The following is a 23,259-nucleotide window of genomic DNA, read 5'->3' on the forward strand; positions in this document are numbered from 1 at the left end:
ATATATATATATATATATATATATATATATATATATATATATATATATATATATATATATATATATATATATATAATCTATGGAAGGATATTCCGGACTATTTTCAAAAGGAATTGAAAATTGTATTTTCAATTGTGTTTTCCATATGTGGACGCATAAATTGTGACATAATCCAAACGCAATTGCAAATCTTGCTTTCACAAACGCACAGTGACTGCCAAATTTCAAATGAAAAAGCATAGTCCATTTGCAACTGTATTTCCCATGTCTTACGAGTTACGAGCCTGTAATTAATTACCACGTCTGCTTTTTCACTCTCTCTGCGTCTCGCATGTAACCTGCCAAACTCAAATGCATTGGAATTTCCGCTGGTTTACCATAGACTGTATGTGGCTTACACGGAGACCTGTCAATCAGAGAGTCGGGGGCGGGGCGTCACTCACAGACGATCGCTCGTGCCGAATGCTTTGAATGATGGAGGTAATCGGTAAAGGCACCGCTAAAGGCAGCTGTCGATCCAATAGATGCGTGTGAACGAACAGACAGTGCAACCCGGGGCTCCTTATATTCCTGGCACCTTACACAATAAAAAATTGCGTCGTTTTTACCTCAAATGCAGCGACTATCCGCTGCTACCAGCGGGAGCCACAACGGTACGCACAACAGGTCAATATTCACCATTAACCAAACGCTTTTCACCTGTCTTAAGATCTCTCGCTGATTACACTCCGACTGATGCACGTGAGCAAACAGACAGTAATACGATCCTCTAGTACAGAATACTTTTCACAACACCGGAACGGCCCTTAAAATAAATAAAAGGCTACACTTATAACTACGTCCACATTTGTGAGGTGCGAATTGTAAGTGTTCGAACACTGCGTTGTGCCATCTCAATAGAGCGTGCTTTCCAATCATTTGATCAGTCAGGGCTGTGGCACTGACACTCGTGATTAATTTAAAACAGTCAGCTGCAAGCAGACACCAGTACTGCCAAGTCACCATGGCTGCAGAAAGAGAGGAGAAGGGAGGGGTGTTGGTGTCTCTGGGGACCTGCTTCTGAAAAAGACGCACCAGAAGAGATGCCTCGCCCTAGCCGCACACAGCACAGCTGCGGGGAAAGAGCACTCTTCTCCATGGCTAATGTCTTACATCTCACCTTACTTCTCCTCTGCTGTGATGGGATGAACACAGGTATGTGCATGTCTGCTTTTTAATGTAGTGCAACATTTCTGGGGCCTTGTTGTTGTTGTTTTTTTCAAGCTTTGATATTATGACCTTGATATCATTTGGTCTGAATTTAAATCACCTGATCTGTTGGTTTTTCCTATGTTTCTAGGAGATGGTTAAGTAACTGTAAAATTATTCTAAATAATTGTAAAATAATTGCTTGATGTTTTTAAATATTATGCCAGTTTTAACCTTGACTAGGCTGGTCTCTTTAGCAGAATGGTGAGTTGGTAGTGTTTTTTATTCAGTGCAAAGTCATATGGCATGTCTTTTTTTATTTTCTTCTTCTTCTTCTTCTTCTTCTTTTTTTTTTTTAGAAACAACCCCTTCCCCACAGTCTGTTCCTGTAATTACAACACAGAAAGCTGTATCCAAAGGTATGGTTACCCTGTAATATCTTATTAGCCACAAGTATGCATTTGACATTATTTATAAGTGTACAAATGATAAAATTATTACACGAATAGTTAATAAAAAAATGAACATTTGCTGAAAATTTACTCCCCTTCTGGCCATCTAAGATGTAGCTGAGTTTGTTTCTTCATCAGAACAGATTTGGAGAAATGTATCATTGCATCACTTGATCATCAATGTATCATCCTCTGCAGTGAATGGGTGCCGTCAGAACGAGAGTCCAGGCAGCTGATAAAAACATCACAATAATTCACGTAATCCACACGACGCCAGTCCATCAGTTAACATCTTGTGAAGTGAAAACTTGCATGTTTATAATAAACAAATCCATCATTAAGATGTTTTTTGACTTTAAACTGTCGCTTCTGGCTAAAATATGAGTCCTCTATTCATATTGATTTTTCCATTGAAAAAGTCCTCTCATCGTACAGATCCAAGGACCGTTTACTAGCAAAAACAGTTTAAAACAGATCTAAACAAATACGTTGGTGGATTTTGAATTAACATCTTGTGAAGTGAAAACTTGCATGTTTATAATAAACAAATCCATCATTAAGATGTTTTTTGACTTTAAACTGTCGCTTCTGGCTAAAATATGAGTCCTCTATTCATATTGATTTTTCCATTGAAAAAGTCCTCTCATCATACAGATCAAGGACCGTTTACTAGCAAAAACAGTTTAAAACAGATCTAAACAAATACGTTGGTGGATTTTGATGTGAGAAGACGACAGGAGATTTTCCACTGGAAGAAGCGTTATTATGGATAGAGTCGTCGTATTTTAGCCAGAAGTGACGATATGAAGTTAAAACCCCTTAATAATGGATTTGTTTCTTACAAACAGCAGCTTTGCACTTCACAAAACATTAATAGAGAGACTGGAGTTGTGTGGATTACTTGGCATGTGGATTATTGTGATGTTTTTATCAGCAGTTTGGACTCTTATTTTGACGGCACCCATTCACTGCAGAGGATCCATTGATGAGCATGTGATGTAATGCTACGTTTCTCCAAATCTGTTTTGATAAATTTATTATTTTAAAATGTGAATGTATAATTTTGTAATAAGTTGGTCAAAAATAGCTTACTTTACTAGAGACAATACATTGAATTGTACATAATTGCAGAGGTTTGTTTTGCTGATTGGGCTACAATTTCTTGGAATACAGGTCAAAATCAAGTCATTATTGAAGAGCTTGCAATCCTGACACCCCAATATATAGAGCTTTTATGTAACCTAATTGATATACCAAATAACCCTCCGTACATTACTGGCTATTGGACTAAAGATGGACAAGAAATTGAAAACTCTGAAGAAACTGTAAATAGAAACAATGAACAGTATATCATTAAAAGGACGTAAGTGGTTGTTTATTTCAGAAAATAATCATATGTCATTTCTAATGTCAAAAAAATGCAAATAAGATATGTTATAGAAGTAAATAAGCTATTCAGTATTACTAAACAATGACTTAACACTGCTTTAATTCGTTTAACCTTTTTCATAGTTTAACCTTGGCTTTTTCATAGTTTCAGTATACAGGCCAGAGACCTGGGGAACTATTCTAAAAGTATAAGGCATGTTTACATAATCTTCAATATAGTGTTATTGCTAAAGTTTTAAGTGTTCATATGACCTTTTGAAAGTCAATTTAATAATAAAGGTCAACTAAAGATAAAACTGATTCTTTTTCTGAAGGCTTTATTAAAGGATTAAGTCGCTTCATATAATGCAGTTTTAATTTCTGCTTATATTAATTTATAAACATTGATCAACACGCACACAAAGGTCAAAGGTAGTTCAACTTCTCTTGACGCACGAGAACCAATGAGGTTTTTCCATCATATAAAGCAATCGTATCTCTTCCGAAGACTTGGATCAAACTGCTTGATTCATGCAAATTACTTTTATGATATCTTTTTGTACTTTGTGATGTGTGAAAGCTTTCGGTTGTTTGGACTTTCAATTGAGGAACAGAAAGAGCAAAGCTAAAAAATGGTCTTCATTTGCGTTTCAAAGATGAACAAAAGTCTTATGGGTTTGGAATGACATGAGGGTGAGTAAATTACAATTTTCATTTTTGGCCGATTCCTTTAAATACAAATATGACTGATTTGATTCTTCAACAAACAATGTGTAATCTTTTGATTTTCAGTTCTATTTTGGGCACTTAAATACAAAACAAAAACTTCTTTAAACACAAGTTCTTAAACTTAAATGAAGACAAAAATAACATGCAGCTCCATATATTATGTTTATTGACACGCAGAACAATCATATGTTTTCTGTACTTCAGCATTTTCAAAACTGTGGTTTGTTCAATAAAAACTGCAGCAGCAGTTTAAGAGCCCACAATGTCTCCGTCTGTGATTCCCTCATACAGACGCATGCTTCATGTGCCCCAGCAGAAGTTCTTCCTGCTATTGTTGCCATCAGCCCTTGGACTCAAAGCCAGAGTATTGAGCTGATAGCAGAAAAATTAGAAGAATTGCCCATCTGTGACGACAGCCTGAGACACAAATGGCCTGCTCACGTCCTCTTCACTCCAAAATCCTGGGTAGATCAAAACAGAGTTTTTAAGCCAAATAATCCAAGATCATGCCAAATCGTCAACAATCAAGTCCAGCTAACAGAGTTAGCGACGTACGAAGAATGGGCCCCAGTTCTGCTGTGGCTTTGTTTGGAACTATTTCCGTTGTCGAAATACAGCAAAAACAAGAACTGTTGTGTCTAAAATGTAAGTCACTTAATATTAACTTCTTATTGATTGAGCTGTTCATCAAATCAATATCACATTAGCAATCGTGCTAATGATATTTGGAGAAAAACGTCACTCGTCATGTGATATTAACTACATAAGATGATATCAATATAAAGGACATATAAAAGTGATATGGCCTTATCTTGAATTTTGGGGAATTCAAAATTAATTTAATAGACTAAATCGCACAGTAGTCTAAACCTACATCATGTAGTGAATGCCTGCACTCTCTGGGTTTGTTTTTGTTTGGTTTCTGCAATATACTCAATGTCAAATCGCATATCGTTTAAACAACAATTACGATGTTATACATCTTATATATATATATACTGTATATATATATATATATATAGCTATAGCACACCCCTACTTCAAACTCATGGTTAATTTCTGATATACCGCTGGCCACAAGAGGCTGTGCACTACAGCAGTGGCTCAGCAAGTTGCTATTTACCTCTGATGTAATATAAGTGAATAAGCTTTGTTTATAATTAGCATTTTTATAAATATGTTATTATTTAATATACCTAAATTTAAATAATTTTTAAAAAGATTTATTGGGGGTCTCCTAGCAGCCCCTGGTTGAGAAGCACTGCACTAAAGTGTTCTTATCAGTTGCTTTTGAACAACTGGCAACAGCAAAGTGATTAGACACCAGTGCTCACAAAAATAGTTTACTTTATTAATAATCAAATGACATTTAATTTCTAATAGCAAACACTTATTTTTCTATGTAATAGTTCATTAGCCTAAATTGAAGTCCTATACAGTTAGAAGTTGAAGACAAAAACCTGGCAACAGACCAACGTAGTTACTAATTCAAAATTAATTTAATAGACTAAATCGCACAGTAGTCTAAACCTACATCATGTAGTGAATGCCTGCACTCTCTGGGTTTGTTTTTGTTTGGTTTCTGCAATATACTCAATGTCAAATCGCATATCGTTTAAACAACAATTACGATGTTATACATCTTATATATATATATACTGTATATATATATATATATATAGCTATAGCACACCCTTACTTCAAACTCATGGTTAATTTCTGATATACCGCTGGCCACAAGAGGCTGTGCACTACAGCAGTGGCTCAGCAAGTTGCTATTTACCTCTGATGTAATATAAGTGAATAAGCTTTGTTTATAATTAGCATTTTTATAAATATGTTATTATTTAATATACCTAAATTTAAATAATTTTTAAAAAGATTTATTGGGGGTCTCCTAGCAGCCCCTGGTTGAGAAGCACTGCACTAAAGTGTTCTTATCAGTTGCTTTTGAACAACTGGCAACAGCAAAGTGATTAGACACCAGTGCTCACAAAAATAGTTTACTTTATTAATAATCAAATGACATTTAATTTCTAATAGCAAACACTTATTTTTCTATGTAATAGTTCATTAGCCTAAATTGAAGTCCTATACAGTTAGAAGTTGAAGACAAAAACCTGGCAACAGACCAACGTAGTTACTGTTACCTAAAACTAATAAAATTAAGTTCTGGTAAATCAAATAAATCTGAAATCAAATAAAGTGAACATTAGATGAAAAAAAAACAAAAATAAAAAAAAAAACATAAATGTTGTCTCTGCAAGTGAGATAGAATAAGTTGAAGTATACAATCACTAAATCTGAAATAAAAATACAAAAGCAAAATAGAAATACTAGAAACTGCTAAAACTACATTGATAATTGATAATATAAATGTTAAAGTCAATTTAAAATATTCATAAATACTACAATTATATATATATATATATATTAAAAAAAAGTATACTAAAAACACTGGAACACACCAGCCTATGAAGATGTTGTTGTCAAACTGTCTCCTGAACAAGGGGAGCAGGTCAGGAGCCAAAGTGATAACAGGAACATCAGCAGACATCTCTGCCTCGAGAGAAAAATGACATCACTATTAAGCACATATCACACATTAATTCTATTCCTCCCGAGTGCAGCATGCCAAGATTGCCAATCAACATTACCACAGACTTCTTCATTGTAAAACAGTTGCATATTTAAACACTGCCTGCAGTCATGATTAAAATAATTGACACAAATTGTGTTCATCATGAACATAATGTGAGGTAACCTCAGGAAGCTGCTGCGGGATCCTGATCTGACTGAGGTTTGTCATCAATCTGGAATCTCCTGGGGCCCTCTGCAACAGTCCTTTCTCCCCGCAACCAGTAATAGCTGACTTGAGGGTCAAAATCTTCAAATAATAAACAAAGCAAATGAAATGCAAACCAGAAAACACATGATATACTTTAAGCAATATAAAGGATGAGAACAAACTCACCTAAGCTAGAGCGACTCAGCACGGGGTTTTCTTTGGCCAGAAGGTTTTTCAGACCACACACCATGTTCCTTAAAAACGGGGTGGCGAATTGCTCTTGCTCTTTATGGATGAAAGCGCTCTCTTTCTTCACGTACCAGTGTTCTTGTAAGATGGAGTTGCGGGCGACAGATCGCCCCTCAGACAACACTGACTCACCGACCACCGGCGCAGACTCCGCATTCGTTGACGCGGCGTACTTCTCGGGTACACCGCTGAGATATGCCGTTCTGGTGTAGTGCTGATACCATTTGTCCGCGTTGAGAGCAAGCGTCTGTGGGTGAATCACGTACTTCTTGCGCTGGACGCGAGTGAGCGCTCGGATCTTCTCCTGTGCCGTGGACCGCGCGCCTCTTCGCGGTCCGGGACGGCAGGGGGGTTGGATATAAACTCTTTGCTGTGGAAGCTTCAACCTGGACATTTCTGTTACAGATGAGGCGTGCTGGTGTACTGGAGAGAAAAGGATGCAAGGGCAACCTGCTGCAGGACGCCATGTTTCTCCCACGTGATCTCTCACGGGTTCTTCTTCTATCATTCAGTGCCACACTGCGTGTTTGTCTGCTGCCGTCTGCTGGAGTGAATGAGAGGAGGATCAAGCGTTTGATGGTTCTTCTTCTTTTAATTATATTGGTGGTTGGCAAACCAACTTAAAGGTGCATTTACCGCCACCTACTGGACTGGAGTGTGGGCAGTACTTTGAGAGAGCGTCTGATGGTAAATGTGTAAATCTCTTATGCACGGATTTTTATAAACCATTATTTACAGAAATAAAAATAATAGTGCTGTCAAACAATGAATCGCATCCAAAATAAAAGTTTTTTGTTTGCATAATATATGTCTGTGTGTGTACTGTGTATATTTATTATGTATATATAAATACACACACACATGCATGCATATATTTAAGAAAAATACGTTTTGTTTATATATACATATAAAATAATTATATATAAAATTAATTATATTTATATATAATATAAATTATATATGAATATTGTTTGCTTGTTTGTATCAGACCTTCTGCTCTTCCACGCGCGATGAGGTTCGCTTGGCAAAGGAGGCCAGCAAGAAATACGGAAAACCTGAACCCACTATATTTTCTAAAATAATTGACAAAACTATCCCTGCAGTTATCATTTATGAGGATGACAAGGTAAGTTACAGACCACAAGCCTTTAGGACCTTTGCTTAATATATTGTTAAGTAACATATTGTGAAATATTTCTCTTAATTCAGACTTTTTTGTAAAGTTTTATACATTTTATAAATGAACAGTGTGCATGTCAGTTTGCATATAATATCATAATAACATATATAATGTTGCAGTGTCTAGCTTTCAGAGATGTAAATCCCCAGGCTCCTGTGCACTTCCTGGTTATTCCAAGGATTCCCATTCCCAAGATCAGTGAAGCACACGATGATGATGCATCGGTTTGTCTGTCCATATATACATTTTATTAGTTTCTAATTTTAATAATTACAGAGCACACCTCTAAGCTCTTGACATTTTCCATCCAGCTCCTGGGTCATCTCTTGATAGTGGCCAAAAACATAGCAAAGAAAGAAGGACTGGATGAAGGATACAGAGTCGGTGAGTGAAATATCCTTTGTTTGAAATGGGTTCATTTAGCATCTTTATTATCCTAACCCTGTAAAGCTTGACATCTAACACACACACACACACACACACACACACACACACACACACACATATATATATATATATATATATATATATATATATATATATATATATATACATACATACAGTACTATTATTTCTATATTTTGCTGTAGTGTGTTGTATTATCTGCTTAATGTATTATTTGCTTAATTATCTGTCATTATTATTTTACAGTCATTAATGATGGAAAAAATGGGGCGCAGTCCGTGTATCACCTTCACATTCATGTTCTCGGAGGACGGCAAATGAAATGGCCTCCAGGATAGATGGAACTACTGTCTGAAAAAAAAGTAATGCTCTGCATTTTTGGAGGATATGAGCATAACTGATAAACAGTACAAAATGGAAATTTGTTGGATATTATCAAAACATATTTGTCAAATATTAAGTTAGTGGGAAAAGTATAGAACTATTTTCTACATTAAAAGAGTTTTACTGGTTTTCATTCTGCAGTTGATGTTAACAAGCTGTTGGGTAACCTGCACTTAACTGGGTTGGGTTACCTTTACTGTTGTTTACCGTAATCACTGGGTAATAAAAATGTTCTGGTGAGTTCTGCAAATTTCACAGCTTAATATGGGCACAATGGGTACTACATGTTCAGCATATGCTAAAATGTACTGAAAAGAAGGACAGGAAGTATATAAATAGGAAGTAAATGCACAATGGGTTTTAATCATGAAATGCAAGTAGAACAAATTCCTTGCAAAGAACATTCTTGCATAAATTGTTGCATTCAAGTAAATGGGACAGTTTACATATAAATGAATGTATACTGTACACAATTTAAAGTACACAACAATTCCTTCCGCCTATGTTCCATGAATAAGGACCCCTGCGTTTATACCATGAAGACACATTTCAGGACGTGCTGAAATAATAACATACAATCTGAAATCATGTAATAGACCTGGTTTGGCCTCAGCTAAGGTCATCCAGTAGAGCTATAAACTGGTGACAGGTGGTGTGATCGGGTGGCCAGTAGCCCGGTTTCTATGGGTCGACTTTAATCCTATTTGCTGAAACATCAGAAGCATCTGTACAGTTCAGGCATCAAATCATGTCTGTTCTGACTAGAAGAAAAAATGTAATCCAGAACAATAGTAATCTTAATCTTTTAAACAAACAACTTTGAGCCTTTCATAATTTAATTTAAAACATATTAACACAGAGTAAAACATTAATTTGATCTAAATTTAACAAAACCCTGGGATTTCTGGAACTGTGGTAAATATATAATGGTCATTTTATCTGGCATATGTTATGGATTTTTATTAGATGAAGGTTGCAAAATGGTAAATGTCCACAACTGTCTTATCAATAATGAGTTTTGCGTTATCTTATCCGCTCGAAAACTTAGTGGAATCATAATCTCTCAGCTCTTTCACACTATCTATTTGTGGCCTTGGAGCTTACGTAACAATTTTAATGAACAACGTGATGCTCAATAAACAACTCTGAATTTAACTTGTCTCACTATCACTATAATTATCACCAGTGTTGGGGGTAACTCATTACAAGTAATGCGAGTTACGTAATCTGATTACTTTTTTCAAGTAACTAGTAAAGTAACGCATTACTTTTTTAATTTACAAGAAAATATCTGAGTTACTTTTTTTTCCCATTTATTGACTGACATCTCTCCTGTCCCCATATTGGGAGAAATCGGGAGCACAGAGGCGTTGTGTGCGCTGTGTGAACATGATGTACACTGTAAAAAATGACCGTGAATTTAACGGTAAAAGACTGTAAAAATAATACAGTAAAACCCTGTTAAATGGTTAACGGTAAATTCCCCTACTATATACGGTGAAAAACTGTATTGGACATTACATGTATTGGACATTAATGGAAGTGAAAAAGACTATAATTTACAGTGAATAACCGTAAACTGACATTCCCAGAATTCCCTGCGTTACATTTCAAATTTGATGTTTTTTTGTTGAAATAACTGTTTCTTCTTAGTTTTTTCTTATCAGTTTTGTATATTAAGGTTGTGTGTTACATCTAATGTTGTTAAATGAATGTTTATTGCATTATTTCAGTTTCATAAGTGTCACCATGATGGTGTTTAGTGTTTGTGTGAATGACACTGTGCACCTTCTATATATGTTATTATCTAAAAGCTGCTTGTGATGGGCTTTGGTTCATCATGTGACTTTCTCATCACCACCTGCATTTGGTGGTTATCAGTGTATTACAACGGTAATTGTAATGCATTACTTTTAAAAGTAACTTTCCCCAACACTGATTATCACCTGAAATATCAAAAGCAGGTCTGCGAACATGAATGAATGAATATTAATACAGAAATCTGCTGTTGTCTTGCAAGCATTCGTGCAAATGCCATACAATGCACCTTGAATAGGCAGTTATTTTAGAATGCAAATTTTATTGAAATATCAGTTGTAAAATATTTACATGACATGCCAGATATCAAATTTCTTTAATTTCCGTTTGAAGTCTGTGAAAGACATTCATACGTTTTGTGTGTATTGTTAAAAAAGAAAGAACGTCACTAAACGTCAACATTCAATTTCGTTGACAATTATTTTTTATTTATTTATTTTTGTTTACATGGTGCTGTGACGATGAAATCGTTTGTTTACTAAAGGAAATGCGAGCGCAGACTCCAGCAGTGTGAAGTCCTGTCACCTGCTCCGCACGTCACGTGACATGATGGGTGAATGGAATAGTAGACGCACTATTCAGTTCTTACTCCACCTGAGAAACATATGTAGTTGTACATAGGGCAAAATCTGTCTTTCATCCACACCTGCTCGGAAACTACACAATTTCCAAGCCTTCAACATAACAAACACTGGCAGGGGGAACAACTCGTGCGAACATGTAAGTCAACTTTAATCACTTTTTTTTTTTTTTTACATTAGTAAATGTATAGCCTATGTCATAAAGATAATATGTTTGCAAACTCATCATACGAATGACATTTCCTTTCATTCTGCAAGTGTCCTTGAGCTAAACCGTCACGGTCAAATGTATAGGTCTCTAGTAAATATTCTGGTAAATATTTAGGTGTTTAATTGAATGTAGGGTGATATTTTGAGTGTAATGTATTCATCATGTTTCAATATAGCCTAGTTGTCACAAGGGTAGATTTTTTCATAAAGTAGACTATTTTTGAGGTAAGTTGTCAAGTGCTTTTTAAATATTATAAATAGCCTTGATAAAATGTTCTAATGACATTATTTGTGGGCCAAAATGTTGTATCCTATTTACCTGTTTGTTATATCATTCATTGTTTTTAGTTACATAACTGATTTCCACTGTGATTTACCCCATATAGTGTGACAGTATGCCTACTGTATATGTGATATATATTTTGTTTTCCTGGCCATTAACAGTGTAAATGTCCAATATATGTTTTCTTGTCAAAACATGTGCCTATACAGAAATTGACTTTAAAATGAAACCCAACCTAAGAAATAGTCACAGAATTAAAAGTGTGATAGCTAGCCCCAGTCTCTGTTATACTCTTGAAAGAACAAAATTAAGGTTCTCTCTTCTCCTGCTTTGTCATCAGGTGGTTATGTGTCACTTTAAATATTATATGTTATAGAACTGTTGCAGTATGATCATATTATTAAGATGATAGCTTTTTTCCAAGCAAGTGGATTTCCATTTCCTGTGATTATTAATTTTTTTTTTATGCATAATGCTTTGATTCAGTAGAACATTACCTTGGTATTTTGTGAAAAGCTGCCCATGTGAATGAATGAATATTGAACCTGACACCTCCACTCCCACACCTTTAAGTACAGATTAGGATCCAATGCCTTAAAACCATCAAATTATTTCACAAGATTAGTTAGGCCTATTTCATTGTCCTTGTCGGTAATGAACTGTGTCATTCTCAAGAGTTTTATTCTCATCTGTGGACAAGTTCAGTTGGGCACAGATCATGATGTGTCCACACTTGTGTTGTAATTATCATGAACCTTGTCCTTTTGCAATCTTGAGTAGTCAAGTTATGAACTTCTGCTTGAGGCATCATTCCCAGGATTTTCCAAAAGAAAAAATTACTTTTATTAATTTTCTTTAAATTAACTGTTATGGAATTGTAACATTTAAAAAAAAAATGCCAAAAAATGATTTTGTTTTGTTTTGTTTGTTTGTTTGTTTGTTTGTTTGTTTTTTGCTCACCGGCCCAATATATCACAATCACAAATAAATAAATAAATAAATATATATATATAAACATGTCTAATGCAATGTCCAATCTACTCAACTTAAAGTTATAGTTCACCCAAAAATTTGTCATCATCATTTTACTCACCCTGAAGTCGTTACAAACCTGTATGATTTTCTTTCAGGTGTTGAACAGAAAAGAAGTTATCTTGAAGAATGTTGGTAACTAAACAGTTGCTGGTTGCCATTGACTTCCATTGTATGGAAAAAAAAAATATTGAAGTCAAAGGTAACCGTCAACTGTTTGGTTACCAACATTCTTCAAGATATAAAATATCTTCGTTTGTGTTCAACAGACGAAAGAAATTCATACAGGTTTGGAAGCGGAGCGGGATTAAATGATGACAGAATTTTCATTTTTGGGTGACCTATATCCCCTTACATGCCAAATGTATTAATTACTTCGACATCCTCTAGATGGCATACTTATACAAACTTCAAATGCACATATGTTGTAAGACTAAACCTTTGCAAACACATGTATTTCTTCTCATGTATAATTCTAAATGTAAAGATATGCACATTTGCACATCAGACTATTTAACGTAATACTGCCTTAATCTGAATTTCCTAATGGTGGTGATAGGTTAGTCATTGACAGTAACCTCTCGTCTGCTGCTTTCATCATCATGGCACTCTATCCACTGGCACAAATTGCTTAGTATTTTGCAAGAGCTGGGGGTACATATAAAAGATAAATGCCATTCTGAATCCACTAGTGTTGGAGTCTTTTGACTGAATAAGACATTAGACATATAATATTTAAATTTATATTATAGCTTTTCTTTATTGTATTTGGTCGCTACTTTGTGAACTCAAGCTTTTGTAATAATCTTTTCTTTTGTTATCATCTTAAGACTCTGTACAATGTCTGCCGATGAGTGTATATCACAGAGTGATTCCAAGGAAATTCCTGTCTCTGGAAATGATAGTGAAGGGTATGTAGACTTGTAGACTTAATCAATGAGATGTGTCATATCTGTCCTCCTCCAATATTGTAGTACTTCATTATTTGCCTTTTTATTGTCATTTGTTTTATTGATGTATATTTTATGATATCAAGTCTCATTTGTCTTTCTTGCTAGTTCTGTTAAAACTGAAGAATATCAGACTGTAGCACTACATGACTCCAAAGACCAACCCAATGGAGATTGTTCATTCTCTGTAATGAAGAGTAACACAGGTACAGTCTTCACATGAATGTTCACAATATGTTTGCATATTAAAAATCCAACTATTTTGCATAAATTCTGAAGAGTATTCAGTATATGTCAGTCATGTTCTCCTTGCTGACAAATAATTAAAATAGATTATTCACAAACACACACACACTAATAAAACAAGAATTATATAACATAAAGATTCATATAATATAATTTACAAATGGAGCTGCAGCAGAAAATTTTTTTTTTCAAAGTTTTACAGTTTATTGGAGTGTGTTTTACAAGAAAGTACTCTTTCAGTCTTTCTTCTTCAAAATGTTATGTTTAATTCAATTTCTTTGTAATTATTTGTGAAATTTCTGAGTGAAAATCGTTTCAGAGTCATTTTTTTTCAGTGTACAGTATGTAGATTTGAGGCCCACAACATGTAAATATACCATAGTAATAATTAGTAATAATATAAACTTTTATTAGAAATGGTTCTGTTCATTTTTTTTTTTTTTACCTGTTACACACGTGGAACCTGATTGGTGAGAAACACACACCATATCCTGTCAGTAACCTGACCTATTTCTGCATTCTTGATAAGCTGTTTGTTCCTCAGTGTTATTCTGAGTGTGTGACAGGAGACGAGGGCAGGTGCCTGAATGGACTGATCTCTTCTTGCTTAAAGAGCATGCAGAAGGTTCATCTATAAATTTGCAATACCTCTCAGAAGCACTTTTGAAATATAATCATGTCTCCTGTGTGCCCTTGCTGTCCCGATCAAAAAGGCAGTGACCCTGCTATACCATTGACGACTGGAGGTGTGCGTCTCGCTCCAGCCCAGGACCTGTGGAGCACAGTCAGAAACAAGCCTGTCAAACTGAGGATGGAGACATCGGGACTCGGCTCAGAACCTCCAATGACGATCCATCAGATGTTCCTGGCTACAGTGCAGAAGTACGGAGACTATCCTGCCCTCCGTGGAAAGAAGGATGGAACATGGGTCACTCTGACCTACAAGGAGTACTATCAAAATGCAAGAGCAGCAGCCAAAAGCTTTCTGAAGGTACGAATTAATTTCAAATGCTTCAAAAATATATTTTTTTACAGTGTACACTTTCAGAAAAAAAGGTACACTGTCACTGGGGTGGTACTTTTTTCAAAAGATACACCTTTTAGGTACTAATATGGAGCCTTTAGGTACCTTTTGAAAAGGCACTGCCCCAGTGACAGCTTTCGCACCTTTATTTCTGAGAGTGTATGAAATGGATTGTTATGTGATACTTGATAGCTGTTTACTTCATGCATGGAATGTGATGTGGTGTAAATAATATTTACTATGTTTGTTGGATCTTAAAAACACAAACATTCTATTTTTTTTAATCTAGAAGTTTGTCTAGCATATTTGTCATATTTTTTATATAATTTGTGAAATGATCAAACTATTGGCTTAAGGTATTAAGGATTCAAAGCTTTTACAACTCTAGCTTCATTATTGTATCAAAGCTCCAAACAGCTCTAGGTGAGGAATTGCGTTTGCATATTCAGTCATTGTGCTCTTTGTGTACTCTAGCTTGGCCTGGAGCGATTCCATGGCGTCGGCATTCTGGGCTTCAATTCTCCTGAATGGTTTATAGCAGACGTTGGATGTATCCTAGCAGGGTATTGACTGAGAAATCATTTAAAAGTTAATCTCTGTTAAAGGTTAATCTACACGAAGTTAAAGAATGAGGAGAAGACATCAGAAAAAGTTTTGATGGAATGTGGGATCTGTTAGTCTAGCTTTCTGAACACATATCTTGTTTTGTCACAGGGGACTGGCCACTGGAATCTACACAACTAACTCTCCAGAGGCCTGCCAGTATGTCGCTGATAACTGTGAAGCTAATGTTCTGGTGGTCGAAAACAACAAACAACTGATCAAAATCCTCCAGGTAGTTTAAAAATGAACCGTTTTCATTTAGTAGGTTATTAATGCAAGATTCATCCTAGAAAGACCTGAACATGAGAAGTGATGCAATAAAAAATTCCAGAATTGCTAGTACAGAGGCATAATAATATTCTTTTAATAACAAAAAGTCCATTAACAGTTATGTCAAGTTCTCAAAAAGAAAACAGATGGAGTTGGAAATATATAAAAATTCAACAAAATTCAAGATACTTAATAGATATCTGATTTAATACTTCAATAAAATAATTAGATTTAAAAATTAGGCATAGAGTGTGGAACAGTGAGTTCAAATAGTTTAATAATTTATCCATTACACCACCTGTAAAAAAAAAAATCCCACTAAATATGCCACTTCCTTCAGATATGATTGCTATTATGAACAAGCGTGATCTTGTTAGAAAACATAACATATTAATGTTTTCCTGCATGACGTACAAAAACCTGTCACAATTTTTAATAAAGTCTGAAATAGTTTAAAAGTTTCTGAATGTTCACATTAGTTATTTCAATAGCTAACATGAAATAACAGTGAACAATACTTTTGAAGCATTTATTAATCCTCACTGTTAGTCAGTGAAAAGTGTGAATTAATACTAATTTTAAAGTATTGAATATTAACCTTAATGTATTATTATGAACATTAATTAACAAAGAACAGTAATATGTATATAAATTACTGAATCTTATAAAATACTAATCAGTTTTCTTTCACTGTCCTCACAGGTCAGAGATCAGCTGCCACATTTGAAGGCTATTGTTCAGTACAAGGGTGAACTGGAGCAGAAGTTACCCAATGTATATACAGTAAGTTTTTGCCAAATAAAAAAAAATAATAAAAGCCTCTGAATGCCAAATGGTTGCACAAAACATGTACATATAAGGAAATACAGATATTGCAGGTTCACTGATAATTACAGGTAAGTAATGTTTGTTCCCTAATGAGGAAGTATCATAATGTAGTTTTCTTTTTCTTCACAAAAAGCCAGTCAAGGAAAATGGATGTAAACAGCAATGTATTTACACAGTATGTCTACTAATCAAATAATCAAACAGTGCTCCTGATATATGTTTCAATTTGATGTTCTCTCAGTGGGCTGAATTTATGAAGTTGGGAGAGAGTGTCCCTGATGCTGAGCTGGATGTGCTGATAGACAGTCAAAAGGCCAACGAGTGCTGCACATTAATCTACACATCAGGCACCACAGGGAATCCCAAAGGGGTCATGCTCAGCCATGATAATGTGAGTACCACTTAAAGTGTCACATAAAGCGACAAGCTCAGCACTTACGTCAATGCCAAATTTAATCACATATAAAATCAGTGTAATTCTTTTTATTCTGATGGGATAAGTAGTGATGTCTCTTAAATTCATCCCTCCTCTGTCCAGATCACTTGGACAGCCACTGCAGCAGGTCTCATGACCAGTCTGAAGATGTCTGAGGAGGAAATCGTGAGCTACTTGCCCTTGAGTCACGTGGCAGCCCAGGTCCAAGACATGTGGATCTGCATGAGGTTTGCCGCCATAACCAATTTCGCCGAGCCAGATGCCCTGAAGGTTCAAATCCAGCTTTTATGCTGAATTTTAAGATGCTAACACTGTTTCCTTTTGGAAAATATTTCTTTTTTTTTCTTTTCTTAACTAGCAGTGTCTTTGTTCAAATCACTGTAGGGCTCCTTGGCCAACACTCTGAGAGAGGTGCGTCCCACGAGCTTCTTGGGAGTTCCCCGAGTGTGGGAAAAAATGCAGGAAGCAATGAAATCTGTTGGTGCTAAGTCGTCCGTCATGAAGAAGAAGATTGCAGACTGGGCCAAGGGGATCGGACTTCAAGCTAGCTATAATGCCATGAATGGGTGCGTTTTAAAAGAACCATGGATTCAATTATTTAAAAAAAAGAATCCCAGAGTTCATTTTATTTCTTTACAGTGATTCCTCAGTGCCGTGGGGCTTCACGTTGGCGAATGCCCTGGTTTTCAAGAACGTAAGAAAAGCTCTGGGTCTTGACCGCTGTAGGGCCTGTTACACAGGTGCAGCTCCCATCACCAAAGACACACTGGAGTACTTCATGAGCCTTTACATCACCGTCTTTGAGCTGTACGGCATGAGCGAGAGCACTGGACCTCACGCCATCTCCTGGGCCGAGGATTATCGCATTATGAGGTCAGAGACGTGATGTTACATAGATGTTTTAAAGGAATTTTTGTTGTTATACTCACTTCACCTCAAAGAACAAATTTTTGCATTCATATGGGAAAATAATGGCATGTGGGTTTGGAATGACATGCTTTTGAATAATAGGTAACTAACAGAATTTTTACTTTAGACAAACTATACCGTTAAATGATTCTAAGGCATTGTTTGGTTTTGTAGTTACAGTGGCCCTAAAAACTAATTTGAAACTTAAAGGGATAGTTGACCAAAAATGGAAAAATCTGTCATCACCCTCAAGTTGTTTCAAACCCGTATGAGATTCTTTCTTCTGTTGAACACAAAAGAAGATATTTTGAAGAATGTTGGCAACCAAACAGTTGACAGTAGCCATTGACTTCCATATAATTGTTTTCCATATGACAGAAAGCACACAAAAATGCTATTAAAAAAATTCCTATTTTAGTCGCATTATTTAAGTGCAGTAAAGACATGTACACACCTTAATCACATTATTACCGTCGTGTAGGACTTTTCGCCGCATTTTGCCACAGGATACACACACGGCAGTCGTCAACCGTTTGACGGCAAATGAAAGAATGGCTTCAACAACGCTGTCTGTTTGCATGTATAGAATGACAAATAATTAACTGCACTTGAAGCTTTCAGTAAATTAAAAATGAAACACCCAAAACTGTATATGGCATCATAATGAAGACGAACTATATGTTTATACGTGAAATTCCGGAGGGGACGGCGGATGGCGTCACGTGGGGACGTAATGACGTGTGCCATTAATCGATCTATGTAAAACGAGAACATGAAAGGAATATTATAAAAGCAACTCATGTAAACACCTTAATCGTAATATTGTCTTATTCAGAATAAGGTAAATAATTAGATTACTGATGTCCATGGACAGTAGTCACTGTTAAAATAATATTAAAAACAGATTTCACTAAAAAGTAGTATCATTCACAAAATTCAGAATTAATCAAAAGCCAAAGCAAATAAAGTCTTTAGGCCAAAAGTCTCCATAAATTGAGAGGATTTTATAGAAAATGCCAATTTATTTCAGTGTATGAGCTGGAAAAGAAAGAGTGAAAATCTCCTTACTCTTCAAACAAGACCACGAAAAAGTTAGACACATTCCTCCAAAATGTCCATGTTAATGTGATGAACTCCACTCGTGTGAACCTGACTTCAAACATTCACTAAGAATGACTATTGGTTGAAAGTCACTGGTTACGTCTGAAAAAAGCTCTATCATGTTTTGTTCTCCTTCAGTTGTGGTAAAGTGTTGACTGGCTGCAAAACTAAGTTAGACAAGCCGGATACTGATGGGAACGGTGAGATCTGTTTCTGGGGGAGGAATATGTTTATGGGATACCTGAACATGCCAGACAAGACTGAGGAGGCACTGGATGCAGAAGGGTGGCTTCACTCAGGAGACCTGGGCAAACACGACGAAGATGACTTCCTGTACATCACCGGCAGAATAAAAGGTAGAAATACACATAGTTTTTAAAGTGAAGATTCTCACATTTGTAAAATAAGGGTTCAATAGTGCTCACCCACTTTCTTAGCAAATTTGGTTTGAGAGGATTTTTTCCCATAGAGATGTTAATAAAGTCTTTGTTAAAGAGTTATAAGCCATAACCCAAACCAACCAGTAATGAAGTGAATCACAACATTACAAATTTTTATTTGAAGAAAAATATATTTGAGTGAACAAAACATTCAAAAGGAAAATGATGGGTAAATGTAAAACTATTGATTTAAAGTTGTTGATTATGTACTGTATATGCAATTGCAGTGCTTAAATTGCAGTTGTATGTCAGTTGCAGTGCTTCATGGCAGAGCGGGCACTAAAGAGCTCTTCTGGTACAATTTGCTCACTGTGATTCTCTGATTGGTATAGATTTCTTTGGGTAATTGGTAGATTGTTGCTCTCTCTACCTTTGGACAACTCTCATATTACTGTGAGCAGAAATGTATCTAAGATAAATGCATATAGTGTGACAACCAAAAATTAATTTATACATGTGTATATCTAATCACCTTATTCTTGCAGAATTAATCATTACTGCTGGTGGAGAAAATATACCTCCCGTCCCTACTGAGGATGCCCTAAAGGAGGAGGTGTCAATCATCAGCAATGCCATGCTAGTTGGAGACAAAAAGAAGTTTCTCTCTATGCTACTCACTCTCAAGGTGAGTCTACATTTAGCAGTCGTCAACCGTTTGACGGCAAACGAAAGAATGGCTTCAACAACGCTGTCTGTTTGCATGTATAGAATTAATACAAATAATTAACTGCACTTGAAGCTTTCAGTAAATTAAAAATGAAACACCCAAAACTGTATATGGCATCATAATGAAGACGAACTATATGTTTATACGTGAAATTCCGGAGGGGACGGCGGATGGCGTCACGTGGGGACGTAATGACGTGTGCCATTAATCGATCTATGTAAAACGAGAACATGAAAGGAATATTATAAAAGCAACTCATGTAAACACCTTAATCGTAATATTGTCTTATTCAGAATAAGGTAAATAATTAGATTACTGATGTCCATGGAAACGTAGTCACTGTTAAAATAATATTAAAAACTGATTTCACTAAAAAGTAGTATCATTCACAAAATTCAGAATTAATCAAAAGCCAAAGCAAATAAAGTCTTTAGGCCAAAAGTCTCCATAAATTGAGAGGATTTTATAGAAAATGCCCATTTATTTCACAGTGTATGAGCTGGAAAAGAAAGAGTGAAAATCTCCTTACTCTTCAAACAAGACCACGAAAAAGTTAGACACATTCCTCCAAAATGTCCATGTTAATGTGATGAACTCCACTCGTGTGAACCTGACTTCAAACATTCACTAAGAATGACTATTGGTTGAAAGTCACTGGTTACGTCTGAAAAAAGCTCTATCATGTTTTGTTCTCCTTCAGTTGTGGTAAAGTGTTGACTGGCTGCAAAACTAAGTTAGACAAGCCGGATACTGATGGGAACGGTGAGATCTGTTTCTGGGGGAGGAATATGTTTATGGGATACCTGAACATGCCAGACAAGACTGAGGAGGCACTGGATGCAGAAGGGTGGCTTCACTCAGGAGACCTGGGCAAACACGACGAAGATGACTTCCTGTACATCACCGGCAGAATAAAAGGTAGAAATACACATAGTTTTTAAAGTGAAGATTCTCACATTTGTAAAATAAGGGTTCAATAGTGCTCACCCACTTTCTTAGCAAATTTGGTTTGAGAGGATTTTTTCCCATAGAGATGTTAATAAAGTCTTTGTTAAAGAGTTATAAGCCATAACCCAAACCAACCAGTAATGAAGTGAATCACAACATTACAAATTTTTATTTGAAGAAAAATATATTTGAGTGAACAAAACATTCAAAAGGAAAATGATGGGTAAATGTAAAACTATTGATTTAAAGTTGTTGATTATGTACTGTATATGCAATTGCAGTGCTTAAATTGCAGTTGTATGTCAGTTGCAGTGCTTCATGGCAGAGCGGGCACTAAAGAGCTCTTCTGGTACAATTTGCTCACTGTGATTCTCTGATTGGTATAGATTTCTTTGGGTAATTGGTAGATTGTTGCTCTCTCTACCTTTGGACAACTCTCATATTACTGTGAGCAGAAATGTATCTAAGATAAATGCATATAGTGTGACAACCAAAAATTAGTTTATACATGTGTATATCTAATCACCTTATTCTTGCAGAATTAATCATTACTGCTGGTGGAGAAAATATACCTCCCGTCCCTACTGAGGATGCCCTAAAGGAGGAGGTGTCAATCATCAGCAATGCCATGCTAGTTGGAGACAAAAAGAAGTTTCTCTCTATGCTACTCACTCTCAAGGTGAGTCTACATTTACTTAAAAGAATAGTTCACCAAAAAAATGAAAATTGAAAATGCACTCACCCTCAGGAGCTTGTTTCTTCATTTTGGATTTGGAGAAATTTAGCATTACACTTGAGGATCACAGAAGATCCATTGGTGATGTAATGCTAAATTTCTCCAAATCTGTTCCTATGAGGAAACAACCTCCCCTATACCTTGGATGGCCCGAGGGTGAGTATTTTTAAACATATTTTCATTTTTGTGTGAACTATTCTTTTAATGAGACCATTAAATGTACACATTTCACCAAATTGTTAACATTTAAACCACCAAAAAACTTTGCTAATGTGTCATTTTTCAGAATGAATGTTGTTCATTTTCTTTTCTTTTTAGTGTAACATTGATGACAGTGGAGACCCCACAGATGAACTGACCCCATTAGTGGTGGAGTTTTGTCGGCAACATGGTGTAATTGCCAGCAAAGTCTCAGAAATCATCAACAAAAAAGAGCCAGCCATTTACAAAGTCATCCAGGAAGGCATAGACCGCGTAAATGCCAAAGCCACATCCAATGCCCAGAGAGTCCAGAAGTGGACCATCCTTCCACAAGACTTCTCCATATCTGGCGGAGAACTTGGTTAGTGTTATTTCTTTATATAGACAAGGATATTAAACAGAACAAGTGAGTTTATTGACAAACTGAATCTAATGCATGGATGTCCGTGATTATTATATTTTTGTAAAGTGCTGCAAAAGTACTTGTATCTGTCAGTGTAACAGACAACTATGAGAAGCATTTGTGTCAATAGGTCTCACATGTTTTGATGAAAGGTCTTTACAGAACATTCTGAACATATATTTGCCTAACCGCATTCCTAAAGGCATAATTATAGTAAACAGGCTGATGGATCTATTAGATGTGAATGTGAAGGATTTTTTTGTTTTTCTCAGGTCCAACCATGAAGCTCAAAAGGCCTGTTGTCAGTAAAATGTATCAAGAAGATATAAACACATTTTATGGTGAATAACAGAAGAACCCAAATGAAACTGTGGGAATTAAATGGCTGACTACACTGGGATCATATTCTTTTGCCATTGATCAGTAATCTGTATTTTGCTCACTCCAGGGCTTCCAATGGACCTCACTATTATAACACATCTCATTGGCCTAAGTCAGACTTTACATTATTTTATACCAATAGATTTATTGGCTTCTACAAAGTTGCAATTAATCCGTTTTATATCGATCTATTTGTCATTATAACTGGTTCTATATTTTCTGTACAATTTATGAAATTGGAGTTGTAAGTGATATTACTGTGCGTATTACTGTTGTTACAACCGGCATATGAAGTCAATTTGTCTAAATAGAAATAGGTTTAGACTGAGTCTCACATGAATTGTACAGGATAATACTGTTGCTTGCATACCGAGTATTGTTGGTACTTCAAACAGTTACATCATAACTGTAAAGAAACGTGTGACAGTTGTTTGTTCTCTTGCTGTTCA

General features: G+C 35.7%; 3 protein-coding genes across 4 annotated transcripts; 2 read left to right on the forward strand and 1 right to left on the reverse strand.

The window, feature by feature from the left end:
- Positions 1-3,216: 3,216 nt before the first annotated feature.
- LOC107567146 (28S ribosomal protein S30, mitochondrial-like) lies at positions 3,217-7,323 on the reverse strand. The gene is made up of 4 exons (XM_016252773.1): positions 6,712-7,323; positions 6,502-6,624; positions 6,206-6,296; positions 3,217-4,198 (listed from the first exon to the last, which is right to left on the reverse strand). Exons 1-2 carry the CDS (start codon positions 7,280-7,282, stop codon positions 6,503-6,505), a joined length of 693 nt encoding a protein of 230 aa, XP_016108259.1. The 5' UTR covers positions 7,283-7,323; the 3' UTR covers positions 3,217-4,198; positions 6,206-6,296; position 6,502.
- Positions 7,324-7,744: 421 nt separating this feature from the next.
- On the forward strand, positions 7,745-9,871 carry LOC107567127 (uncharacterized HIT-like protein Synpcc7942_1390; the record flags this gene model as incomplete). The annotated part of the gene is made up of 4 exons (XM_016252745.1): positions 7,745-7,900; positions 8,074-8,178; positions 8,266-8,338; positions 8,606-9,871. Coding segments are annotated over 4 exons (426 nt in total), but the record flags the coding sequence as incomplete, so codon positions are not given.
- Positions 9,872-11,023: 1,152 nt separating this feature from the next.
- On the forward strand, positions 11,024-23,198 carry LOC107567144 (long-chain-fatty-acid--CoA ligase ACSBG2-like). 2 transcript variants are annotated; one of them, XM_016252763.1, is made up of 15 exons: positions 11,024-11,281; positions 13,498-13,578; positions 13,726-13,823; positions 14,577-14,854; positions 15,362-15,450; positions 15,602-15,722; positions 16,463-16,543; positions 16,830-16,979; positions 17,127-17,294; positions 17,409-17,590; positions 17,664-17,897; positions 19,173-19,390; positions 19,960-20,099; positions 22,144-22,387; positions 22,702-23,198. In XM_016252763.1, the coding sequence occupies exons 2-15, from the start codon at positions 13,508-13,510 to the stop codon at positions 22,776-22,778; spliced, it is 2,151 nt and encodes a 716-aa protein (XP_016108249.1). In that variant the 5' UTR covers positions 11,024-11,281; positions 13,498-13,507; the 3' UTR covers positions 22,779-23,198. The 2 variants fall into 2 exon arrangements, with proteins under 2 accessions (XP_016108249.1, XP_016108250.1); XM_016252764.1 differs by lacking the exon at positions 11,024-11,281 and having other exon boundaries at positions 13,391-13,578.
- The last annotated feature ends 61 nt before the right edge of the window (positions 23,199-23,259 follow it).

Source organism: Sinocyclocheilus grahami, unplaced genomic scaffold, assembly GCF_001515645.1.
Source record: "Sinocyclocheilus grahami isolate Dianchi unplaced genomic scaffold, SAMN03320097.WGS_v1.1 scaffold1130.1, whole genome shotgun sequence".
In the NCBI taxonomy this organism is placed as follows: domain Eukaryota; kingdom Metazoa; phylum Chordata; class Actinopteri; order Cypriniformes; family Cyprinidae; genus Sinocyclocheilus; species Sinocyclocheilus grahami.

Excerpts from the sequence above, each read along its gene's own strand:
- LOC107567146 (XM_016252773.1), bottom strand. The coding sequence starts at position 7,282 with ATGATAGAAGAAGAACCCGTGAGAGATCACGTGGGAGAAACATGGCGT. Across the intron at positions 6,625-6,711 it reads GCTGAGTCGCTCTAGCTTAG|ATTTTGACCCTCAAGTCAGC; the intron begins GTGAGTTTGTTC and ends TATTATTTGAAG.
- LOC107567144 (XM_016252763.1), top strand. The coding sequence starts at position 13,508 with ATGTCTGCCGATGAGTGTATATCACAGAGTGATTCCAAGGAAATTCCT. Across the intron at positions 15,723-16,462 it reads AACTGATCAAAATCCTCCAG|GTCAGAGATCAGCTGCCACA; the intron begins GTAGTTTAAAAA and ends CTGTCCTCACAG. Across the intron at positions 17,295-17,408 it reads CCGAGCCAGATGCCCTGAAG|GGCTCCTTGGCCAACACTCT; the intron begins GTTCAAATCCAG and ends AAATCACTGTAG.